The sequence below is a fragment of the Trachinotus anak genome, unplaced genomic scaffold (assembly GCF_046630095.1).
Source record: "Trachinotus anak isolate AG129_WGS33_773 ecotype Australia unplaced genomic scaffold, CSIRO_AGI_Tana_v1 ptg000018l, whole genome shotgun sequence".
NCBI lineage: Eukaryota > Metazoa > Chordata > Actinopteri > Carangiformes > Carangidae > Trachinotus > Trachinotus anak.
In genome coordinates this window covers 11,729,884-11,744,808 of record NW_027273869.1, presented here as the reverse complement: position 1 = coordinate 11,744,808, position 14,925 = coordinate 11,729,884, and the positions used below count along the sequence as shown (strand labels likewise).

The window sequence follows — 14,925 nt, the reverse complement described above, 5'->3', positions numbered from 1 at the left end:
ATTGTCCTCAAGACAGAGCTAACTATTGCAGTCTTGAAAGTTGTAGTTGCTTTGTTATATCTCCTACCTGAAAGTGCAACAAATTCTGTTGAAGCCGGGGAGTGGTTGGCGAGGCTGGATATGCTGGTGTTACTGGTGGCGTTGGTGGTGGATTCAGCGCCGCTTTCCTCCACGCAGGACGTCATCTCAGAGACGGAGTGTCGTCTGATACATGTGCCACCTCCTATGGAGGAGTCTGTGTCATATTCCACCACAGGAGTCAGCATGGGGACATTGTAGCTTTTAGACCGTACCACTGGATTTTTGGCGATGGGGGAGTTGCCTGGTTTGGAGGGCCAGGAGCGCTGTAAACGCTTTTCTAAAGAGAGTGAGACAGACGGGGGAAAAAAAGATTACCTTTAAATTCAGATTACTTTATACTTGAAAACAGGCCACAGAACACCACAGAAAACCTTGAGTACAAGAGAACACATAAACACAGAAATGTGGAACTTAAAACAGATAGAAGCATACAGACATTCACACAACACACACACACACACACACACACACACACACACACACCTAATAGGCAAGAGGAGCAGTGCAGATTGGAGGATCCATCTCTGGAATATAAGCCATGAGTCCCGAGGTAGGGAGAGACCACCTTCTGGATGAGAGACTCCAGACGCAGGTAGTCGTCTGTTACACCTTTAGATTCATGGACACCCTGCATCAAACAAACACACAAACAAAAACACAGTCAGAAACACAAGGTTGTGTATTAGCCAGTAATTGCTACTTGTTGGCCAGTGGCAGTGGAAACTTTAAAAGCCATGAAAAAAAGAAAGAAAGAAAGAAAGAAAGAAAGAAAGAGCTTGGCTTTCTATGATTGTATCAAACACTCGATCTCAGTGGTCTCTGAATGTTAATACTGTTTCAAACATAATGGAGTGAGAGCTGCCAGTAGGAGACACTATGCTTTTATAAACCCAGCCAGAGGACAACATGAGTAAAACAGCAGACAGTGTCTCAGACTTGTATAAACATGTTCAGATAGAAAAACAAACTGATTTAACTGGTTTAATATCGACACGATTTCTGTCTCAAACAACAACAACAATGGGTATAAACTCCACGATGAAACCGACCGCAAAGAATGTAAACTTTGTACGATCATTATCTTTGTCATTCTTGGATTAAACTTTACTGCATACAGAATGATGAGTCCACAACAGAGATCAGAGGAGTGCAATTAACTGAAAATCATGCACATCCTTAGACCAAAGGGAACTTAGTTTCCTGTGTGGTAATGGCGTGAAAAGTGTAAGAGTACAGGGAACTAAAAGACCTCCAGAGAAAGTAGAGTTAACTTAGTCCGAGGCTTTGGGCTCAGTTCAGTTTCCGGTTTGAAATTTTTGAAATTGTCTGCTTCTACTGGAAGCAACACTGATGACAGCTGTGAGACAGAACCGAAACAGTTAAGTTGGCAACCATAAAATTAAAACAATGAGCCCCAAGACATCAATATATAGATTCATCACTACGGGCGACACCTGTCACATTACACATTTGATTCCTCATTAATATAAAAACATCGATTAGAGCAGCTTGAATGACATGGGTAGGCTGGGTTGAGGTCTAAGTTTTAGAACAATGCGAAACACCACTATAAACTAAGAAGACGAGGAAGAAGAGCTCGGGACACGACAACATCTGCTCTCACAGCACAATCACAACCAAACTCCTTAATGGAATAAAGGAGGCCTTTCCCCCTGTGGAGGGAAGCTTGCAACTTTGGAAGCATCCTGCTTTTACATCCTCTCTGCATATGTGGAGCCCTCATTGCCCTGTTTATTGTTTATTGATGGTTCTTCTTGTTTCATGGGACCGAAATATTTTTTTTTTACACTGTCGCCAGGAAAATGGCATTACAGTTTTCATCTCTGCAGCGACGCTCAAACCCACTGTGCATTTGATGTTAGTGTGTTTTAAAGGACATCACTTGCAAGTAAATTACCCTTATAATCAAGACGCTGCTGCTTTATGAAGTGAGAGCCGCCATGAATAACAAACAAGAACTTTGCAGTTTGAAAGGCTCAGGATCTTTGTTTCTGTCTAGTTAAAGCCACCACCTCCGGGTGCCATATTTCCTAGTTAGGTGACCTCACAAACACTTTTCGAAGTTGGATTTAAACTAATTCTCACATTAAGGGGTATGATATGTGTCTGAATAACAAAGGAGAGTTCAATCAAATTTCAACGCTCTGAATCATGGAGCCCATGCATCAAAACCACAGCACAGAAACAAACCACATAAATAGAACAGACTTCAGTGAATTGGCGTCACAGCATCTTAACAGAATGAAAGGGAAATTACTAACAGATGAAACAAGAAGTAGCAAACAGCCAACATCCACTGCTGAATTTAATCTCTCTCAGACTTTTTTTCTTCGCTGCCCTGCTTTCCTGTCTGCTTTCATACCCTCGACTCTACCTGTTTTTCTCTTTCTCTCCTTTCTGCTGTTTTTATGTTTGTGTGCAGACGCAGCGCATATACCGAGAAAATAAATATATCCTGTTTTCTATTTGTGTCTTTTCTTTTACTCTGTTTGAGTCGGGGAGCAGCAGATTTGGGTCAGTGAGTCACTACAATGTCCAAGCTAACCAAAACACACACACACACAAAGAAACAGACACACTCTCACAGACTCACAGTTCACGCACCCAAACACACTTGAGAGCACATTTAATCCACTTAATTCACTCCCTGACCCACATCTTGCCTCTGACCAAAAAATTCCTAACTTTAAAGTTTTTGGAAGACTGGCATACAGGTTAAATGTTAGCTGTTAACACTAAAATCCCACAATAATCTTTGACTGGCTTGTCCACTGCTTAATAAACTATAGAGACCGCCTCTTGTGATCCATCGGGAGCCAAAGGTTGCTTAAATCTTACACAGAAAAATAACCATTGATGAATGTGTTTTTAGTCACTGCTGAAAAAGTGTCTTCATAACCTGATTCCCTCTCAGGTTACTCAGTGGCTTTTTCAAGAAAAGTTGAAACCCATTCTCCTTCTTGTTCCTAAGTATGCGGGTGATTGTTGTGCTGTTAAAATATCTCAAAGGTTCACTGACAAGCCATTTTATCAGCTGGGGTCTCTAAAGGAAGTCAGCTGGTTTCAAATGATAAAAAGAGATAAGGCTGGTTGCAAAAATATCTTTTCTTTCAATGCCTTAAATAAGATAGTAAAATATCCAGAAAAGGCCTAAATGTGCATTCCTATTTTATGATTTGTTTCTACATTATCACGTGTTAAAGTTCACACTGAGTGCCTTGCCTCCGAGCTTTCTTTACACCTAAATATTTGCACTTCGTCTTGATCAGCAATTCAAAACGAAGGATGCTGTGGTTATCTGGTGTTCACATGCTCTCTTTTCATGCACTTTTACTTCTGCACTCAGAAGCAATACTTTCTGTCATCTTCTGAGAAGTGGAGCACTGACTACTGTGATGCAGCGGTGATAAACCTTTTCACAATAGTTGTACGTCTGTTTGCAGTTCAATCAAAAAAAAAAAAAAAAATTTTCCCATTTGAATTATTTTTACAGGCTCATAAAACTGCACAGTATCAACCTCTATACTCTCACTCTATACTAGAATTATGAAGGATACATTCAACAGTGAACTATGGATGTGATCAACAACGAGTGAAAATGCAGTCATGGAGATGGATACAATTTTGCGGCGTCTTAACTTGAAAACACAGTATTTGTACTGTGCATGAAGAGTAGAGCAACACCGCAGTTAAATGACAAGTAAACTACTCTTTCTGTTCCCATAGGAAATGAAGGTAATGGACAATTTACTGTGCGCAGCTGTGCGTCACTACAGTGGATGAGTAACTAAACCAAATAAAACTAGTCCAGCTGCATATATAATTATGTCAAATTTTCCACAGGGGGCACATGAATGTCTGTGCTGCCGTTACTTAACAGACAAGACTCTTTGCCTTAATGTGAATTCCACACTCAGTATAAAAATTAAGTTTTGGCTAATGAGATCTAATAAGCTCTACTCATAACAATTGTGAGGATCTCACGGTTTTAAAGGACAGTGCAAACATGGGTAAGTCAAACAAGCAAACATCTACACAAACACTCCCTCAACCACACACACACACACACACACACACACACACACACACACACACACACACACAGACATGGTGCAGAGGGTACTGAGTGGTCATGGGAAGACTGTGATCTGTGTTCACACTGAGATTACTTCCTGTGAGATCCCTTTGCAGAAAAAAACTCAACCTCTTTCCCCATCTGTTGTTATTTATCCTCTTCCCTCACCCCACATCAGTCATGGATGTGTGTTTGACAACACACACACATAGAAAGAGGGCTTGTGTACCTGTAGTATTAGCAGCATCTGTATGATAGAAGGAGGAACTCTGGCTCGTGGTCGAGAAAGAGCCTCGTCCAGCTTCAGGTTCAGGGTGATGATGTTCCTGAAGTGGAGCAGAGCCAGCTGACGCACTGACGGCTCCTTTCCCTGAAAACACACACGCGTCAATATCATAGAGTTGTGTAAAGAGAATCATCAATGTGAGTGTGTAAATGGGTGCGTGTACCTGTACGGGATAGAAGATGGCCTGCAGCATGGACAGAACATCACAGAAGAAGAAATCCCATGTGTCAGCGAGAGAGTCCAACAACTTCTGACCTTTTTGGCAAAATTAGGAGAAAATTAGAAAGTAAAGAAAAGCGACAAGACCTTCTGGCATATGTGAAAAGATTTAAGTCTACTGGATGTTTTGGAAAAATATTTGTGTGGTTGTCTCTCCCACACAAATACCTGCATGTGTTGCATGTTGGACATGATAGAGGCCTAATTTGTGAAGTAAAAATTCACAACCTGTGTGAACTGGCATCTTGGTGTTTGAGGGTTTTTTTTGTCTGCATTCCTTGATTTTTGATTTTTTTGTGCATCTTTCTACAACAGCAGGGCGACTCCATTCGAGGCTTTGTGAGATAGTCAAAGATAATAAAATGGATGCCATGTAATAGCGTTTGGTTTTACTGTGGAACAGGCTCAAAATAAACCTTGGGCTATGTGATTTGGTCATTATTTGACAGAAACACATAGTGTGAATATGTCCCATGGAACACAGAAATGGGGGATAAATTCCTAAATGACACGAGGTCAACAGGTCATCCTCAGTCCTGAAATTGATCAGATTTTCCCAAAGTTTACTTTGCAGCGCAGCCAGATTTATTCCACATAAACGCACACAGGGTCTGTAAGTCACTGTGGTTTGTCTTATTTCAAGTTTCTCTCTGACTGATTGTTGTATAACTGACGTAAAGCATCACTTCCTCTGACGACATAGTCAGTGTGTGTGTGTGTGTGTGTGTTTCATAATTTCACAGTTGCTTTAAATGAAGGTCACAAATTTACCACAACAGACAGAACAAAATCATTTTCATGTCAGTTTTTCTCACCTATTCAAGCTCTCCCTTTCACTCTGACTGTGTGTGTGTGTGTGTGTGTGTGTGTGTGTGTGTGTGTGTGTGTGTGTGTGTGTGTGTGTGTGTGCGCATACAGTTATGCACTGCAGAAAACTGTCTTTCACTAGGAGTGATGGTGGAGAGATTGGAGAGATAAAGCCCTGTCTATTCTCACAGTTTAAACTAATAGTTAAACGGTTAACTCTGAATCTGGAATTTTAGTCAATTATTATTTTTCCCTGCTAGCTGTGTCACAGTGAGATAAAACCTCTGAACGCTCATGTCTGAGTTTCCCTGGAATGAATCACTGGCACCGGGAATACTTCTTATCAAACAGCATTACTAAAGAGAAATCAAAAAGTCAGGACTTTTTTCACCTCTTTTAGCATGTTGTTAAAATTTTACTTCCCTGGAAATCTGCAAGTAACAGTCTTTACAGATACAACTTCTTTTAACAACTTACATACTCTTCCTACCGGTTAATATGTATTTATATCATTCTTAACAAAACAACAACCAATATAGCTTCAATATTCAGATGTTTTCATACCTGCAGCCTTATATGTACATTTAATCTCTATAGATTTGTTCCAGTGCCTCAGACCTCGAGCTCAGCGATAGTGAGACAATGATGTTGTCGTCAATCTCTCTAGATCCTTTTATTCTCTCAGTTAACAATTTATTAGAAAAAGACATTTTTAGTACTTTATATTTGTACGTAATTCTCTTTGAACAAAAAGACATTACTTTATTAAAGTACCTTCATAGAAGCGGATCTTGTCTCTCAGTATGACCATGCCTTTAGTGAGCAGCTGGTTCTGAAGGTACTCAGTAAAGAAGGAGCCCAGCTCCGTCTTCAGAAGCTGCCTGCAAAAAAAAAGAAAGAAAGAAAAACTGTACATGTACACATATGAAACTGGCAAATCCCCCCACACACACAGACCATGACTGACTCTTCCAAAGGCTGAATATGAACCAGAAGTAATAAGATTGTGTATGCAAGCTGCAGTGTTTAAACAGCAGCAGACTCAGGAAATGAGAAAAGATGTTCTCACTGAAAACAAAGGCTACAGAAACATCTGAACACTTCAACAACAGGATTTTACACTGATAAGCGCGCACACACACACACACACAGACACACTAACATACAGTACAGATTAGTATGACGGCTCAGTTGGTGTTATTATAGGAGGAGAAAAGTTGACCTTTAATCTCTGTGGCACACAAAACATCACTGTACAAACAGAGCATGTTTGGAGACATAAAAATATAATTGAACAAAACTTGTTTGTCTCTTATTAGATACAGGACACATCAGGATTATTTCTGTGTGAAGAATAATTTTTTATTTTATTCCATTTCGGATACAACAGCATCAACCCATGGCTGTTGCACCAAGTATTGTGTATAGTGTATATAGTGTATTATATTTACTGTACATGACTGGAGTCTGATTTGACAGTCCTGTGTCAACTGCCCTCAGCTACACTGTATTTAAACACTTAACACACAGCGGTGACCCCTCTGTAACCTCAGCCTGTCATCTCCCCTCTCAAACTGTTTCAAGGTGTTTCTGATTTAGTGGACAGTACACAGTCAAGAACAGCAGAGGGAAAAAAACACATTACCATTGGTGCAGCTGGGAATGATGCAACAACAATAACTGTATGCGTTAATGTTTCAGTGAAGACTAAATTTAGCATGCTGAAGCTGTCATTGTGCCTAGAAGTGAGAAAGAGGGTTTGTGCCTGCAGGAATTCTGCAGCTACAGTGAAGGAAGACGAGGAATTACAGAACACAACACTATAATTTACTCCAGCGTCCTAAAATACAAACCAGCTCAAGCTAAAAAATTACTGTGTGTGTGTGTGTGTGTGTGTGTGAAAGTCAACAAGAAAACAGGCAGAAGCATGGATGGAGAGAGAGGGAGCTAACCTGACACCTTCATTCAGAGTGTAGAGTTCATTTTCTCCCAGATCCTTCCTCTGGAAAACAGAGATCACTGCATTGTGGATACTGCAAATGAACACACAGGGAAGCATTTAGTAAACACTTGTTCACAAAAACTAATGACTCATTTGTAGAACATTCAATTAATCATCAACATGCAAAAGTTTTTATGAAAAATAATAAAGCATTAGAAGCTAAAGTTACAAAGTAGAGCTATAATACGGCTCCTTTAGATATATAATATAATTCCTTCAGACTGAGGTACAGGTGTTCATATGCACAATATACACACAGTACATCATAAGTTGTGCAGGATGGATGGAGGCTCAAGGCTCACACAGAAACATGCTTACATCAGTGAGTGCAAATAACATAGAGAAGATACGCCTCAGGGAGTCTACCACTACACCTGATACAGTAGAAGAGGAAGTAAACCATCTAAATTTTATTTTGCACAACTGCAGGGCACTGACCATGAACACATTCATATGTGCATACACACAGGCGCGCAGTGTCTCTGCACAGTAACCTTGATCAAACTGTGAATCTGGATTAAAGCCTGTAAACAAAGTAAAAAAAAAAAAAAAAAAAAAAAAAGGCAGCAGAAAACAAAACAGGAGCGTAAAACATAATCACTGCAGGATTCAGTCCAGATCATGTGGTTCATGCATCCTTCCAACCACCCAGCAAACTGAGAGCTCCTGCTTTCCACTCTGTGCTGTCTAGTTTCAAATAAAGCTGAAAAACCATAAAAATAACCAGAGAAAAGAGAGAGAAGAGCCCGGAAGAAAAGAATCTATGAGGCAGAATGACATAAAAAGAGGAGTGAGAGACGGATGGAGGTAAAGAGAGATGGTGATGGAGCCTGAGGGGAGCTCGCAGAAAGAGCTGATGCTTATGTGCATGTATGTGAGTTTGTGTGCGCATAAAAAAGATCCTATTCATAGCGTGAAGAATGGCAGCAATACGGCTTTCTTCTGGGGATGTTTATTCCAACAGTGAAGAGCGGATATGCACACAGTCACATGTGTGTGTAAAAATAAGCATGAGAGCTTGAATACAGACACATTGATGGCCCAAAAAAAACACACACATTTTCACTTTCATGAAGTAAACCAACGTGGCTCACACTTAAGGCTTGACTGACCTGTTCCAGGTGGCGTTGGCCCCGGCCCTCCTCTGCTGGGTCCCTTTGTCCTTGCTGCACTCCTCTGCCAGCCCGCCAGCTGTTCCTCCCTTCTCCCCACCTCCCCCTGCTGGGATTTTCGCCTGCGAGAGGTCAGTCAGACTGGAGGACGAGCCGCTGCCCAACCTCAGTTTGCTGTGGAGACTCCTCGAAATCCAAAAGGAAGAAAGAGAGAAACAATAATAACAAAAGTGCATTCAGGGTTGGGATTGGACCACAGTGATGTGGAGAGTGGAGCTGGTTTCATCGATCCAAGTCAAACACAATAGTCTGGTTTTATTCACCTCTGAAGCTGTATGCTTTTAAAAGCTTGGGGGTGAAAACACAGAGATTTTTGTGTCGAAATGATTCCTCAAAATGTCATTTCTTCAGATTTAATAGCTGACAACATCAGCATTTACTGAGGGGTGATTAGTTTTTATTAGCCATCTGTTCATGTTTACACAAACAGATGTACTACACTGCTTGGGAAACATGCAGTAGTGAGGCAGGTACGGGGAGCAAATTGTAAAGTCAGTCGACCTGACGGAGGAGGAAGATGGAGAGAGACGAAGCTCAAGGAGAGAGCAAGAAAGAGGAAGGATGATGTGAAAAGGGTGGGATGAAGGGAGGTGCGGAAAAAAAAGAGTGGAGTGAGGAACAGAGATTGACAGAGCAGAGACATGACAAAGACAAGAAAGAAGTGAGAGGAGAAGCATATAAAGAAGCACAGGAGGAGGAAGAGATGCCATAAATATTCAGACTACTTCCAGACCACGAGTCAGTCCATGGAAATAAAAGACAAATCAACAGCGTTCTCACTGTCAGCACTGAAAGGCAGAGTAGTTGAGAGGATGCAGTTTTTATCTTTAAATAAAGTATACCTATTGAAGGTTTGGATTTTAATCATATGGATGTTGCAGTAAATTCAATCTCAAAGACTTGGACAGTGAGAAGATTTCATCTAATCCTCACTTCAGAGAGAGATTTCAGGATGAGGGTTCAGGTCAGATATGTAAAAGTGATGGCTATGGTATTGAGCTGGGGACTAGGAATACATTATGTCATAATGGATCCTCATAAGAGTAGAGGAACAAACATGACTGTGTGTTAGAGAGAGAAGTTGGAGAGCGAAAATGAAACTGGCGTAAAACTGCTAAATATGTCAGGTACTGTAAATGTGAAAAACGTTTTCTTCTATCCACAGTATATGTGTTATATGAAAGCTGAAAGGATTAGGTGATTAATCAATGAGGGAATTGACAAAAAATATCTGCAACAATTTTGATAACACATGAATATATATAAATGATTTTAATAATTACATTCTGATAATTAATCAAGCCAAAATTGGGGGAAAAAATGTGGTTCCAACTATTTTAATGTGAGATTTGCTGCTTTTTGTTGTTTCTAGTTTAGCAAGTTGAATAGCTTTTGAACTATCGGTTGTACAACAAGTAATTTGAGGATGTTAAATTGCATTCTGGGAAACTGTGATGGGAATCAATTAATCATGAAAATAATCCACAGCTGAACTGAAAATGAAAATAATCGTTAGTTGCAGCTCTGGTGAAATGATTGTTGATTATGTGTGTACTACGCACTGCGTATGCAGACATGCATATATATACACAAGTAGAAAACTGTTTATGTTACAGCTGCAGTGGAAATTCCTTCACATTCATTCATTAAAACAACCGAACCAGCAAAACTGTAATAGTACACTCTCTTCACTCACACCTTCACATTATGTACTTACTCAAGTAACTGAAAAGGTACCACATATCCCCACTCCATGAGTGTGTGTCACACTGATCTGAACGACAGGTGGATGAAGGAGAGGATGAAGACAGTGGAGGAGAACAAGTGTCTTTGTCCTCATAGGTCTCTTTCACATGCTCCTTTTCTCTTTCTTCCACTTTTGAATTCCTCCACCTTTACTCTCCCTACTCTTCTCTACCCTCTTCTCTCCCACTTTTGCTTCTCTTTCTCTTTCTCCCTTTGCCAGTCTGTGCCAGTTGGTGGCCATGTGACTCTGTGAGCTCCTGTGCCAGGCAAACAAAGGAACCCTTTGAGGTTTGAGAGCTGCCAAATGGGAGGGGAAGGATTTAAAGGTGACACACATTTCACTTCCTTCTTCTCTCTGTCTGTCTGTGTGGGTCCCAAGAAAGATAGAAGCTCAAGCTTCAAGCTGTTTGATATTTCTTTATTTATCCAGTTCATTTTTGTCTGGTTTCACTAACGTCTGCTGTGGAATTATTTGCTTTTTCTTCTTGGTTTTCAGTACATTTAATTATCCATACCCAATGAACACTGCTCACATGGACGGCATTAACTGAACTGAACTTAACTGAATTTGGACATAAAAGCAGAAGCAAGAGAAAAAGAAGTGGACAGAGAGAAAGTTGGGAGGAGAAAAAAGAGAGGATGGAAAATCAGAGGCATGTAAAAGAATATGGCAAGGAGGAGGAGAGACTGTGTGTGTATGTGTGTGTGTGTGTGTGTGTGTGTGTGTGTGTGTTGTAGGTCCGTCTGTCAACCTGGATCTTAGTTCAACTCCACTTAAATAGGTCAGTGTGAGAAACAGGAGCCCTGGGCTCAGTCACACGCACAAGGGGACACACTCGCGCACACACTGCTCACGTCAAAGTGAGAGAGCGTTTCCGAATTCTCTCAGAAAAAAAGATGCAACGTCGTACCTCGTGCCACTGAATCCACTGACAATTCAGTCAATAGTTTCCTCCTGAAGAGAGGATGATGCAGAGCATAACAGAGGCAGAACATAAAAGGACTCGAAATAAACGGTGAGCTGCAAAAAGTGTGTAAAGACAGTCCCTCTGCTGATGAAAAAAACCTATTTGTTTCTCCATTTGCATTAATCTAAGGCCGTGGATGTGGCCCAGGAGGTAGATACTTTTTGTTTTTGGCTCTGTAACAACAGGAAGAGTTGCGAGAGAAAAGGCTGTGGTCTAATTACTAAACAAAGGAGGATAGGGGGGATGTTTGCATGGGTGAAAGAATGAATGAGGTCATTCAGGAATGTGTATGTATGTGCGTGTGTGCGTGTGTGTGCGTGTTTCACTTTCATCCATCTTTGTCCTTCCCAAAGGACCGAGACAAAAAGAGAAAAGGGGGGGAAAGTATTGGAGCTGCAGTGAAACTCCTGCATCAGTAAGAGCTGCTGGTTGCAGTGTGTGTGTGTGTGTGTGTGTGTGTGTGTGTGTGTGTGTGTGTGTGTGTATGTTCTTACCTCCTGAATGAGCCCTCTCGCTCCATGTTCGCCTTGACAGACACCTGCGACCTAGTGACCGCCCAGTACTTGCCACAAACCAAGCAGCATCTGAAAAAGAAAACAAACAGAACAACTTGAGAACAGCCTCATCATCCATCATGTCTCACCATTTTAATGACCGACACAAACTTCCACTTCTGGAAACCTGACAAACAACAGGGCTTTAAACACATTTAATGGATGCAGTTGGTTTTCTAGTTTGGAACCCATGTGAACAGGCTTTTTCCTCTGAAGATATTTCGACATGTCACAGTACAAAAAGCACAGTGTGATTTTAACAAAATGATTTATGGCTGCATTTGTTTTACTTGCTTCAGTTTCAGGGTGCTGGTATTGCCATGGCTTACTGAACACTGCATATTTTCAGAAAACAAACCTCAGTTAATTCAGTCCGAACGACCATAGTGAAAATCAACATGTTTTTTTCGAAACTGGAAAGGTTTTGCAGAAAAAGATAGTTAAAGCCTTTGAGAACAACGGCGTAAAGGTGAAACCACAAACATCTATCTGATTATCGTCCTATTTTTAATTATGGTTTACCAACTGAGTGAGCTCGTGTACATAGTCTGCTGATCATAAAACATCTTTTTCAATATGAGGGGTTGAGTTTTGGAAAAGCCATTTTCATTTGTGAAAGATTTAACGGTTGAAAGCTGAATCTCAGTGTGGTTTTACGAAGCCACTATGAATAGGATTTGAACTTTGTCAACCTTGGCGGCTCCCAGTGATTGTATCAAAAAAAAAAAAAAAAAGACACTGGCAGCAGAATTGCACATTGATGCCCCCATGGATCTGACCCTGGGATGAATGGGCTGCGAACAATGCGCCAGTTTTCACCAGTATTGTTTCCAGAAAGAAAAACATAGGCCTTTGTCCTAATTTAAAAAAATTTTTCAATCGCAACACGTGCTCATAGCAGCTTCGCAGACAATCGAGTAGTTTCCAGCACTTTCCATGTAGTTAAAAATACGAGCTGTTGGGATGGCCAGTGCTCTGTAAGTGTTGCAGTAAAATACGGGAGACCTCAGACAGATGCAGCCGACTCACTCGAGACAGACGAACAGGTGTCGACTCACCGTCTGGCTAACAAGACAGTATTCTAATCAAATTACATAAAGTGGTTGAGAAAGACATTTGATCCTACCACGAACTCAAATGCCCCTACTCACTCATTCGCTCTCACTCGCGCGCACTCACACACACACACACACACACACACACACACACTGATACAATGACAATGTATATGAGGCAGGTTTGTAGTACAGGGCCAAACAGGGTAAGGCAGATGCTGCCTCATGACCTGTATCTTGACCACAACATTTTTCACTCTTTGGTTTCCCTGCTCCGCAGCCTTGTGACAACACATGATAAAATATGCAACATTAAAGTGTCTGTGAATTACAGTGATAGTTTTAACATTTTTGGCTGAGCAAAGCAAAGCAAAGCAATAAAACTGTTTAATTTTCACCATCTGGTCAATCATTGTCTGATTAGATTAAAACAGTGATGTGTGTTTGGCTGCTTGGCCAGTAATGACTCTCCAGTGGCTCAGGCTTTACTTCCTGGAAATTATATTTGTCGCTATGCAATATAAACCATGATCTAATGTGGTCTGGCGGCTGCAGTTACCTAGTCTATCCTGTCTATTCATTTTAATTTGTTAGCACATAGTTTTATTTTGATTTCCTTGTGAACCACTTTGGACAACACAAATATGCTCTTGACGTAAAGTAACTTGATCTGACCACATGAAAATAACTCTAACCTTCTATTTGCAGCCTCCAAAAAAGTCAAGGTGAACCTGCTGAGAGTGGCTGATTTTAGGCCACTTTCAATCCCTGAACTGTTAAAGTTTGTGTCTGGTAAAAAGTGAGTAAAATTGCAGTCGTAACTCTGAGTGGATGGATGACTCTGGCTCACTTTGGCTCCAGTAAATCACACTTGGCCCTGCAGAGTGAAATGCATCTGAACTGGATGACACACACACGCCCCGAGGTTTAATCTGGGTGCTGCAAGTCCTGCCGCCTGCGTCCAACTTGCTGTCTCCTTCATAAACCTGAGTGTTTTCGTGCCTTGCTTAAGGGCTCTTCGACTGTAGTGACACGGATCGTGGTTGTAAGAATTTTGAGGGTGAGTCTAACTCAGGCACTGGCCAGATTTTCATGAGCAGCGAACTCCCACTCATTGAAAACCTGACTTCACTGAGCACAAAGCCTCCTCCTCGTCCCACCTCTCTCTCAGCAGCAGACAGTTTGCATTGTAAGTAGATATCAGGGACTCCACTGCTGAAAATTAACACCCATAATCTGCTTCAAGTGGAAAACACTACACACACACACACACACACACACAGAGCACACCATTCTGCAGACTGGCAGCAGGACAGGGAAATTACCACCCTGCAGCAGACAAGTGCTAAAGTAAATGTCGTCTGTGTCTTGCAGCAGGTTCTGTCTGCTCCACCAGCCTCCGTGGCAGAAAACCAAACCACAAGCTGGAGGTCCTGCCGTCTGAAACAAACCACTGGTGTCTGTCTTTAGGAGCTACCCTGCCTCTTGTCTAACTGTGGGCGACCGGCGTGCAGCAGCCCCCGGTGCATGAAGATGGTCAACACCGGTGACACTTAGAAGGAGGGAGAATCCCCTTTAGAATAAATCATCTTCTCCTGTGGAATTAAAACGCAAGAAGTTTTCTGTCACTTGTAGAGATTTAAAGCAACAACAGGCATTTCTCACATGAAGCTTGTCGCTTTGCTCTTCTATCATTCAAAAAAAAAAAAAAAAAAAAAAAAAAGCTGACGAGAGAACAGTTGCTTTCCTTGACTTCTGAGCCGGAGGTGACACAGTGTACTCACTTTTTTTTTTTTTTTTTCCCCACACGTCTTCACAGCGAGTGTCCTCAGTGTTTGAAGAGCTCCGTGAAACCAAAAGATATCTCCCGTGTTTCTGCGAGGACCGGAGGCTGGTGAAACGGTCCACGGCTGTAACAGCGCCGTGAGAGAGAGAGAGG

General features: G+C 41.4%; 1 protein-coding gene across 11 annotated transcripts in view; it reads right to left on the bottom strand.

The window, feature by feature from the left end:
- The window catches only part of LOC139635389 (proline-rich protein 5-like), a 22,401-nt gene extending 7,476 nt beyond the window's left edge, over positions 1-14,925 (bottom strand). For 2 of the 11 annotated variants that reach the window (XM_071502664.1, XM_071502663.1), the window contains exons 1-8: positions 10,381-10,943; positions 8,604-8,789; positions 7,442-7,522; positions 6,264-6,370; positions 4,627-4,718; positions 4,407-4,547; positions 565-709; positions 68-358 (exon numbers count right to left, since the gene is read on the bottom strand). In XM_071502664.1, the coding sequence (XP_071358765.1) occupies positions 68-358; positions 565-709; positions 4,407-4,547; positions 4,627-4,718; positions 6,264-6,370; positions 7,442-7,522; positions 8,604-8,789; positions 10,381-10,418 (1,081 nt within the window). In that variant the 5' untranslated portion in view covers positions 10,419-10,943. The other 9 variants (XM_071502673.1, XM_071502666.1, XM_071502671.1 and 6 more) reach the window with 9 other exon arrangements.